Source organism: Electrophorus electricus, chromosome 3 (genome assembly GCF_041902795.1).
Source record: "Electrophorus electricus isolate QZ-2024a chromosome 3, ASM4190279v1, whole genome shotgun sequence".
NCBI lineage: Eukaryota > Metazoa > Chordata > Actinopteri > Gymnotiformes > Gymnotidae > Electrophorus > Electrophorus electricus.
The window spans coordinates 40214491-40225448 of NC_137499.1; the positions used below are offsets into that span (position 1 = coordinate 40214491).

At 48.4% G+C, this 10958-nt stretch overlaps 1 protein-coding gene across 1 annotated transcript in view; it reads left to right on the forward strand.

Annotated features, from left to right (window-relative positions):
• cacng3b (calcium channel, voltage-dependent, gamma subunit 3b) overlaps positions 1-10341 on the forward strand; it is a 48078-nt gene extending 37737 nt beyond the window's left edge. The window contains exons 3-4 of the mRNA XM_027031053.3: positions 5964-6104; positions 8444-10341. Of these exons, the coding sequence (XP_026886854.1) occupies positions 5964-6104; positions 8444-8937 (635 nt within the window). The 3' untranslated portion in view covers positions 8938-10341. The remainder of the gene's footprint in view (positions 1-5963; positions 6105-8443) is intronic.
• The last annotated feature ends 617 nt before the right edge of the window (positions 10342-10958 follow it).

A 10958-nucleotide genomic window follows, 5' to 3' on the forward strand; every position in this document is an offset into this window, starting at 1 on the left:
GAAAATGCTAGGTGTTGGAATACTGAATCTGGATGGTTCACATCAACTGATAAAAATCACAATCTTAAAGAAATGTACCAAGTTACCAAACCGTGTCACCATGTCAATGTAACTAGTTTCAGGAGGTCTTCAGCATCTTGGAAATGTCTTTGCTTTCAGACAGACATATACTATCGTATATATATGAGATAGTCTCATATATACCCGCACAAGGGGAGTCTCACACAGATAGTCTCATATATACCCGCACAAGGGGAGTCTCACACAGATAGTCTCATATATACCCGCACAAGGGGAGTCTCAAACAGATAGTCTCATATATACCCGCACAAGGGGAGTCTCACACAGATAGTCTCATATATACCCGCACAAGGGGAGTCTCACACAGATAGTCTCATATATACCCGCACAAGGGGAGTCTCACACAGATAGTCTCATATATACCCGCACAAGGGGAGTCTCACGCAGTTTCACATATACACAATGGGAGTCTCACACAGATAGTCTCATATATACCCGCACAAGGGGAGTCTCACACAGATAGTCTCATATTTACCCGCACAATGGGAGTCTCACGCAGTTTCACATATACACAATGGGAGTCTCACACAGATAGTTTCACATATCCACAATGGGAGTCTCACACAGATAGTCTCACATATACACGTATTCTCTCACCTTGGCAGTCTAACATAAACCTTCATAAAGAGAGCCTCAAACAGGTGGTCTCACACAGGTGGTCACACTCAGGGAGTGTAACACAGGTGGTCTCACATAGATCCTCACACAGGCAATTTGTGGAGATACAGCACAGATGTGGGACTGGCATCTTGAAAACAACAACCCACAGCAAGCAAGGCTCCTGCCAATAAGTATTCACAAAAGGCTTTTTTTAGGCTGAAATGCCTGGGGAAATAGGTCTAAGTCGCAATGTGTCCATGTGTGTGTGTGTGTGTGTGTGTCTGCGTGTGTGGGAGGGAGAGCGTATGCATTTAAGAATCTGCTCTCCAAAATTGTACTTCCAAGATCTTGGTATTTTTTTCTGTGTCTTGAGGGGAAGACTGATAGAAATCATAGAGAATCTGAGACTGAGAGAGAAACAGACAGAGAGAGAGAGAGAGAGAGAGAGAGGGAGATAAAAATGAGATAGAATGAGAGCGATGGAGGGACAGAGGGAGAAGCAGACAGACAGAGTGAGAGAAGGCGGGAGCTCCGTCCACTGAGAGGTATGTGGACATGCCCTGCGGCCTGGCTGGGAGCCTTTCACTGGGGCTTCCTCGCAGGTCTTGAGAACGATTGTTGGTGTCATTGGACTGTCAGCGGAAATAAAGGTACCAGTCGGATATGTTTCGGGGCACAGCACCATTTTGCAGGCAGCCTGGTTTGAGAGGAGCAGAGGGGTGGAGTGGAAATGGGACCCTCCCTCTCCTTCTGTCTATCTCTCTCTCTTTAAAGTGCTGTAAGCATGCCTCTCTTTGGTCATATTGGAGCTGTCTTAAACCAGGCGATGTCCTCTGTCCTGCACTGGACGCATCCCTTTCTGTTCTGTGAGGTGTTGGGTACCGCCCACCCACCACCCACAGGCACAGGGGCACACGACTCATGTCCTCCACCTCACTGGTAGCTGTGGCCCCTCCACCCTACTAAGTGCAACCCCACCACCCGAGAGGAGTGGTACCTCCACCCAGCCCACCCTCCAGCAGTGACTCCTCCACCCTGCTGTGGTACACGCTCAGAACTGCACTGATTCTGTGCTTCACAGCACTCTCTTCAGGCAGCTCAGGACACCTAATCATGTGGCCTTATCTCCTGTGGTAAATGGTCTCCACAGACTCCTACAGAGATTCATTTAATTCACACCCACTTTCAATGGTGTTTGTTCAGTGCGAGGGATTTTTTTGGCATGGTTAACACCACAAGGAATATCAAAGTGGAATCTGGCAGGCACGTTTAAAATATGCTTTAACAAGTGTCTCCCATCTCCTCCTGTAGTTAAGTGTCTCCCATCTCCCCCTGTAGTTGAGTGTCTCCCATCTCCTCCTGTAGTTGAGTGTCTCTCATCTCCCCCTGTAGTTGAGTGTCTCCCATCTCCTCCTGTAGTTGAGTGTCTCCCATCTCCCCCTGTAGTTAAGTGTCTCCCATCTCCTCATGTAGTTAAGTGTCTCCCATCTCCCCCTGTAGTTGAGTGTCTCCCATCTCCTCCTGTAGTTAAGTGTCTCCCATCTCCCCCTGTAGTTGAGTGTCTCCCATCTCCTCCTGTAGTTGAGTGTCTCCCATCTCCCCCTGTAGTTGAGTGTCTCCCATCTCCTCCTGTAGTTGAGTGTCTCCCATCTCCCCCTGTAGTTGAGTGTCTCCCATCTCCCCCTGTAGTTGAGTGTCTCTCATCTCCCGCTGTAGTTGAGTGTCTCCCATCTCCTCCTGTAGTTGAGTGTCTCCCATCTCCCCCTGTAGTTGAGTGTCTCCCATCTCCTCCTGTAGTTGAGTGTCTCCCATCTCCCCCTGTAGTTGAGTGTCTCCCATCTCCTCCTGTAGTTGAGTGTCTCCCATCTCCCCCTGTAGTTGAGTGTCTCTCATCTCCCGCTGTAGTTGAGTGTCTCCCATCTCCTCCTGTAGTTGAGTGTCTCCCATCTCCCCCTGTAGTTGAGTGTCTCCCATCTCCCCCTGTGGTTGAGTGTCTCCCATCTCCCCCTGTAGTTGAGTGTCTCCCATCTCCCCCTGTAGTTGAGTGTCTCCCATCTTCCCCTGTAGTTGAATGTCTCCCATCTCCCCCTGTAGTTGAGTGTCTCCCATCTTCCCCTGTAGTTGAGTGTCTCCCATCTCCTCCTGTAGTTACATTCTTAAGTGGCCAGTGATTCATTTTTCAAGGATGGCAGTAAAATTGAATGATGGAAGAGTATTTGGTCTTCCCCTGGGCACCAGTATATTAATGAGGTGTCCCCCTGGGTACTGCTGATTCCTTTGAGAACTCTGACTGATGGAGGAGGGCAGAATGGCATGGGCTGGGGGGGGGGGGGGGGTAGCTGATAGAGGAGGACAGGATGGCGTGGGCTGGGGGGGTAGCTGATAGAGGAGGGCAGAATGGCGTGGGCTGGGGGGGTAGCTGATAGAGGAGGGCAGGATGGCGTGGGCTGGGGGGTAGCTGATAGAGGAGGGCAGAATGGCGTGGGCTGGGGGGTAGCTGATAGAGGAGGGCAGAATGGCATGGGCTGGGGGGGTAGCTGATAGAGGAGGGCAGGATGGCGTGGGCTGGGGGGGTAGCTGATAGAGGAGGGCAGGATGGCGTGGGCTGGGGGGTAGCTGATAGAGGAGGGCAGGATGGCGTGGGCTGGGGGGGTAGCTGATAGAGGAGGGCAGAATGGCGTGGGCTGGGGGGGTAGCTGATAGAGGAGGGCAGAATGGCGTGGGCTGGGGGGGTAGCTGATAGAGGAGGGCAGAATGGCGTGGGCTGGGGGGGTAGCTGATAGAGGAGAGCAGGATGGCGTGGGCTGGGGGGGTAGCTGATAGAGGAGGGCAGAATGGCATGGGCTGGGGGGGTAGCTGATAGAGGAGGGCAGGATGGCGTGGGCTGGGGGGGTAGCTGATAGAGGAGGGCAGAATGGCGTGGGCTGGGGGGGTAGCTGATAGGGGAGAGCAGGATGGCGTGGGCTGGGGGGGTAGCTGATAGAGGAGGGCAGGATGGCGTGGGCTGGGGGGGTAGCTGATAGAGGAGGGCAGGATGGCGTGGGCTGGGGGGTAGCTGATAGAGGAGGGCAGGATGGCGTGGGCTGGGGGGGTAGCTGATAGAGGAGGGCAGAATGGCGTGGGCTGGGGGGGTAGCTGATAGAGGAGGGCAGAATGGCGTGGGCTGGGGGGGTAGCTGATAGAGGAGGGCAGAATGGCGTGGGCTGGGGGGGTAGCTGATAGAGGAGAGCAGGATGGCGTGGGCTGGGGGGGTAGCTGATAGAGGAGGGCAGAATGGCATGGGCTGGGGGGGTAGCTGATAGAGGAGGGCAGGATGGCGTGGGCTGGGGGGGTAGCTGATAGAGGAGGGCAGAATGGCGTGGGCTGGGGGGGTAGCTGATAGGGGAGAGCAGGATGGCGTGGGCTGGGGGGGTAGCTGATAGAGGAGGGCAGGATGGCGTGGGCTGGGGGGGTAGCTGATAGAGGAGGGCAGGATGGCGTGGGCTGGGGGGTAGCTGATAGAGGAGGGCAGGATGGCGTGGGCTGGGGGGGTAGCTGATAGAGGAGGGCAGAATGGCGTGGGCTGGGGGGGTAGCTGATAGAGGAGGGCAGAATGGCGTGGGCTGGGGGGGTAGCTGATAGAGGAGGGCAGAATGGCGTGGGCTGGGGGGGTAGCTGATAGAGGAGAGCAGGATGGCGTGGGCTGGGGGGGTAGCTGATAGAGGAGGGCAGAATGGCATGGGCTGGGGGGGTAGCTGATAGAGGAGGGCAGGATGGCGTGGGCTGGGGGGGTAGCTGATAGAGGAGGGCAGAATGGCGTGGGCTGGGGGGGTAGCTGATAGGGGAGAGCAGGATGGCGTGGGCTGGGGGGGTAGCTGATAGAGGAGGGCAGGATGGCGTGGGCTGGGGGGGTAGCTGATAGAGGAGGGCAGGATGGCGTGGGCTGGGGGGGTAGCTGATAGAGGAGGGCAGAATGGGGGACTGGTGAAACTGACAACATGCATGGTTGTGTTATTTTTACTAATACCATTTTTCAGTAATTTGTTTATAAGTAATACAAAATAATAGTAATAATGATATTTGTAAATATTATTATCATTATTATTATTTTCTATCTATCTATCTATCTATCTATCTATCTATCTATCTATCTATCTATCTATCTATCTATCTATCTATCTATCTATCTATCTGTCTGTGTCTGTCTTTCTGTCTGTCTGTCTAGCCATTTTTAATATGGCTTACAGATGACTTTAAAGCTCTGGTGGAAAGCTGGTGAAGCACTAGCGTGTAACAGAGCCCTGTGTGACTGATGTGGAGCGGCTGGCGTGGGTGCCAGTCCCTCACCCCTCTGCACAGGGCACAGACATTAGCACCATATATACAGCAGAAGGGCTTTGGAGGGACAGATGCGCAGTGATGCATTATCTGATGCCACCCTGATGAGAGCAGATAGGCAGGCCATTCACATTGTTCTTCACACCTTCCCAGGTTCCACTTCCATTCTGCCTGAGCTGAAGGCAGGCAAGAAGATGACGGGGGGTGGGTTGGAGGAGGGACTGGGGGCGGGGTTGGAGGAGGGGCTGGGGGCGGGGTTGGGGGAGGGGTCGGGGCGGGGTTGGAGGAGGGGCCGGGGGCGGGTTGGAGGAGGGGCTGGGGGCGGGGTTGGTCCGAGGAGACCCAGTTTGGAGTGAGTTTTCTGCTCTAGGACTTCAAGGACAACATGTGGCTAATTGGGGGAAGTGTGACGCTTCTCAGACGGAGGCTGTCTGTTCCAGAGGTCAGATCTGTGAGGGCTAAAGAGTGTGGAGGAGCTGCTGTTTCTGAAGGGGTCTGTCTGTCTCAGTTCAGACGCTTGTACCATGAAACAAACCGCTGAAGATCCTGAATGTCACACTGGATTCTAGTGTAGCTACCGGACCCTGTCCGAGTGCCACACACACACACACACACACACACACACACACCAACACCACCAATAAACAAACAAATACACACACATTCAATAACATTTAAAACAGGTCCAAAAATATTAGCTTACAGCTATTAAATTCAGGTATAACACATTACATATATTGAAGTTACACTAATTCAGTATGATGTACTAATGTATTAATATGATGGCTGAAGTCTTTGTGTGTGTGTGACGTATGTGTGGTGTGTGTGGTCTGTGTGAGTTTGTGTGTGTGTGTGTGCGCGTGTGTGTGTGGTCTGTGTGAGTTTGTGCGTGTGTGTGTGTGCGTGTGTGTGCGTGTGTGTGTGTGTGTGCACGTGCGCGCACATGTGTGTGTCTCTCTCTTCAGGGGCAGTTAGGGCCTCCAGTGTATTCCCCATTACGAGTGTTGGTTTGCTCTTCATGGGAGGACTGTGTGTGGCTGCCAGCGAATTCTACAGAACCAGACACAACGTCATCCTCAGTGCCGGAATCTTCTTCGTCTCAGCTGGTAACACACACTGCCCTATCTACAGCACACACACACTCAGATACACACACAGTGCTAGTCTATACACACTACCCATCTACAGCACTGTGGTAACACACCCTCCTCATCTGTAACACTGCAAAAAAAACACTTCACCATCTATAAAACTGCGAGAATACACACATTCATCATATAGTACTGCAATGCCAAAATAGATGTCTGTCTACAGAACCATTACAACATGCACAATCATGACTATTAAACCTCAGCAACACACCTTGACCCCTCTAGCTTGACACAGGTGTAGGCGGATTGGCATGTGAGGACCCTAGTGGCTGAGTTCTGTATGAACTCGTTTGTTCAGGGTTTACCCCCTTACTGCTTCCCTACGCGCACAAGGGGATTCATAAACACCCTCATATCCTTCTTAAATCACTCAGATTGTTCTGAAACAGCTATGAATTCATTTTTAAATCTTTCTTAAATCGTTATTAAATTGTTCATATGTGTGATTCATGAGGAGTTATTGCATCCACCAATTTTCTCCCACTTAGAATAGGATATGTACAAAATTTATGAGACTACCTTTATTCATCTAATGGATTATAACTATTTTAGCTAGCTGTTAAATTAGCTTTGGGTTTGAATATAAAATATAAATTAACCTTGATGTGTCATCGTCTTGCAGCAGTAGTACTGAAGTTTTGAGAGCAGTTATTCATCAGCTAACGTCTGATGAGCTATATCACCCACTGACTTTATATTCTGAATTTACTGCCAAATTAAACTTAAATTAAAATTAATTCATGACATTAGCAATTGACGTTCACTGTCCAGAGACCATTCTGTAAGACATGACAGTGTGAGATTACCCATCAGCCCTTGCTTTGCCAGGCCTGATTTCCTATGAAACCATACTTTCTTTATGTCTGTGTGGATAGTGACCAGTACTGACTGAACGTGAAGCTTGTAAGGCTTCTGTTACTCAGCTTCAGCAACTGTTCAATCCACTAATGAAGTCGTTAATGCTCAATTCCAATTATTGATCAAGAAAGTTGTGCTTTTTACCAGAAGACGTTATTTTAATGAATGATACAAATCAGACATGGCGCTCAGCTTTATTGATCATTTATGGGTGTCAAATATGTTAATTTATAATTCTCATGAACTGTGACCTCTTGTACAAACAGTGCCATCCAAGGTAATTTATGACAATTTGGTGACGGTGTAAGCTTTTGCTGAATCTGACTCTCTGAATCTGCCACGACAAAAGTACAAGAAATGTAATATAATACGAAAATGTACGAGGCCCATTCAAAAGTCAAATTTATAACAATTACATTTAGGAGGAGCTGTAGTTTGTAAAACATAAAAGCCATGCAACGCAGTGCGTGTAATCCTTTACGGTTTTTGACCGGCTGAGAATCAGCGAACTGGAGCTAAACGTCCAATCAGGGCCGTCTGTGCATGGCTGAGTGTCTGGGAGTGCGCCCAGTTAGTTTGCAGTGCACTGGGAACATATTCACTCACAAACGTGTTATGATGTCATCCGCCCCCACAGACGCTGAGGTGTGTTGACTGCTTGTTGACTGATTAACTGGGATTATTGACACAGACACTTTCAGGCCCTGTTAGAACACAGCATTGATCCATGTGGTGTTGTGCTCTCACAAAGGCTGGTAGGCGTGAAAAAATTCTATGTTGATAAATATTTAGAGACGACCCCATTAGGAACTGGAAACACATAAATGGCTGATTCAGTCAGCTGTATTTAGTGAGCAGACAGGCCTAGAGTCTGCTAAACAAAATGAGAATGACACCTTGTGCTATGACTGCATGTGCTCTGTGTACCTCATCCAGTGTCTGTCTGTCTGTCTGTGTGTATCAGCTTATGCTGTATGACTCGAGCATTCTCCATATGCTAAACTATCTTATCCAGAGCCACTCATAGAAGGTAATATTTTACATACTTTCACAACATTTTTACATTTTTAAATCACGTATAATCCTTTGGAATTGAAACATGACCTTGGCGTTGCCAACATCCTTCTACCACTAGATACTCCCTTCTTATCACTATATTCAAAGTTGGTGAAACCGAATTTCTAATCATTTCCTCTCAAAAATTAGTGAATGGATGAAACGCAGCTAAAATTCTTGATGTGTTTGCTGCTCTTGGCTGGTGTGGAACGTGCTGAGCCTTTCTGTGTGAAGGTGTGACGAGGTGTGTTGAGACTCAAAACGTGTAATGTATCCTGACTCCTCCCTCCTTCCTTCTTTCCCATCCCTCCTTCATTCTTCCTCTTTCTTGAACGCTCACTCCCCTTTTCTCCCTCTCCCCTCCCTGTCCGTTGCCGTAGGGCTCAGTAACATCATCGGGATAATTGTGTACATATCTGCCAACTCAGGAGACCCCGGGCAAAGTGATTCCAAGAAGAGCTACTCATACGGTTGGTCCTTCTACTTCGGCGCGCTCTCCTTCATCATGGCCGAGATGGTGGGCGTGTTGGCCGTGCACATGTTCATAGAGAAGCACCGCAAGCAGCGGGCCAAGTCGCGCACCGAGCTCATCAAGAAATCGGCGTTCGGCCGCATCCCGAGCTACCGCTACCGCTTCCACCGCCGCTCGAGCTCCCGCTCCAGCGAGCCTGCGTCCCGCGACACCTCCCCTATGGGCAAGGGCGGCTACAGTGGCCCTGCCAGCGGCGATATCTCCATGTACACGCTGTCCCGCGACCCCAGCAAGGCCCCCGGGGGGACCTTGCTCAACTCGGAAAGGGAGTTCCTTCAGGCTCACAACTCCAACTCCAAGGACTTCAAAGACGCGGCCAGCCGGAGGACCACGCCGGTGTGACCCCTTCATGGGGGGCGGCGGGGTTTAGGGGTGAATCCAAGCACAAGACAAGTGCCATGGCCAAGATTTTACAACCAGAGACTTGGGAAGAAAAACCCCAGCGCAGGCAGTAGAAAAAAATTTAAAAAAATTAAAATAAATAAATAAATTTAAAAATATATATAAATATAAATATATATATATATATAAGGGTCACAGATGTAGGGTAAATATAGGGTTAATAGGTAGTTATTGTTAGATTATTGGTGCTTCCTTTTATTGTTCATTTTTCAGTCCGTTTCTTTTGTTTTAACTGAGAGTGTAATTGAACACACCCTCCTCCCCCTCTACCCCCAGGGGGCGACTGTTGCTGCTCAAATTGAACAAGCAGACTATACTTTCTTCAATGTCACTCTTCAATGAACTGCCACTGTTATTCCTAAAATGTGACATGTAGACAGTGAAACTGTGAGATACTAAACTTTTCCAAAGCCCTTTGGAAGTGAAGGAGGGGGCAGGGTAGAGTTTTCCGACAGCTGGACTGAAAGGCTGACCCTCGCCTGCCCTTCCGGATAGGTGCCCTGTCCCTGAGAGTGCCTATCCTCATTCAGGAGGCTGTAATCAGCAGCACTCCTTCCTGTCCTGGGCTGGGGGCTTTAACCGAACCCCCCCAGTACCATCGACTCTGGGACTACGACAAGCCATTGCCCGCTGTCATCCTCGTTCCACACACACACACCCAAACGCAGTCTGGTCACCATCCTCCTCCTCACACCAGTAAGCTGCTACACTAAGCTTGGCCTGACATCACTCCTCCCAGCGCGTTCCTCACCAACACCGTCTTCACACTACTTATCGTCACGGGGGTATAAACGCTTGCTATTAAACATCGTCTTACACCCCACCTAAACTCCTGTAATTACATTTCTTTCACTAATGTCTAAAAAAAATAAGAAACTAGTATTGCCATTTATTAGTATGTATATTCTTATCTTAAATTAGTTCAGATTTCAGATGCTATCAACAGATTAGTGCGTGCCTGCCAACTGTAGACTTTCATTTTGTAGAGTTAATTTTGTAGAGTTTTAGATAGAACCAGAAACATATTAGATGTGTCTTCTGTACATGTAGATGTTGGTGGGGGTCAGGAGCTCCATACAGACTGTAAGCAGTTCTCCACAGGAGAGTAGTGTCTGATATTGCAGAGGAACGGTATCCGTGGACTCCACTGAGAAATCTCTGGGACGTTAGAAGTTCCGAGATTGAACTCAGATGGGGTGAGACCCCCACAAGTTCTTCTATTTTCTAATCTCTAATCTCCACACTAGCATAGCACACAGACTCTACAATCAAAAACACTAGTAAACAGGCACTTTCGAAACCTGAAGTGCTTAATCCACAACGTAGAGTCGTTTAATATAACAATGATAACTTCTGACTCGTACACACACGTGATGTAAATACAAAATAGAATTATAATACAGTAATTTAGTTGTTATATTAATATAACTCCAAGGGCTTTTGATTTTTAAATTATTTGAGCTGACAAGGGCTTTGAAGTAGTTTTAGTCCAACTGATGGAAAAGATAGTTTTGCCCAAGGAAACATTTAAATTGCAAAACCTTTACATATGGTACCTGTTCATACTCATGTTTGCAAAAGACTTTTAAGGTCAGATGCGATACTGTTAAGAATACAAAAATGATGCAATTTAGTCTGCATTACATCTCCTTTTGCCTGTGATACAGGGACGGAAATATGTGAATTATAAAGCCATGCAGTTTTATGGGTGTCTTTCCAGTCATATTTATGCAGAGCTAAAGATTTACCTGCCATATATAATCTCCAGGTATTATGTAATTTGCATCCGCCTCCAAATGTGTCTTCTAGTCTTGTCCCATTTTGCTCAGAATCACATCGTCCATTGTTATATACACGACATTACCCAACTTCATTCAAAGATAACTTTCACTTAGGGGTTATTATTGTAAATGTTTTGTTTCAGTTGGGTTTAATTTGTGTTGTGTTGTGTTGTGTTGTTA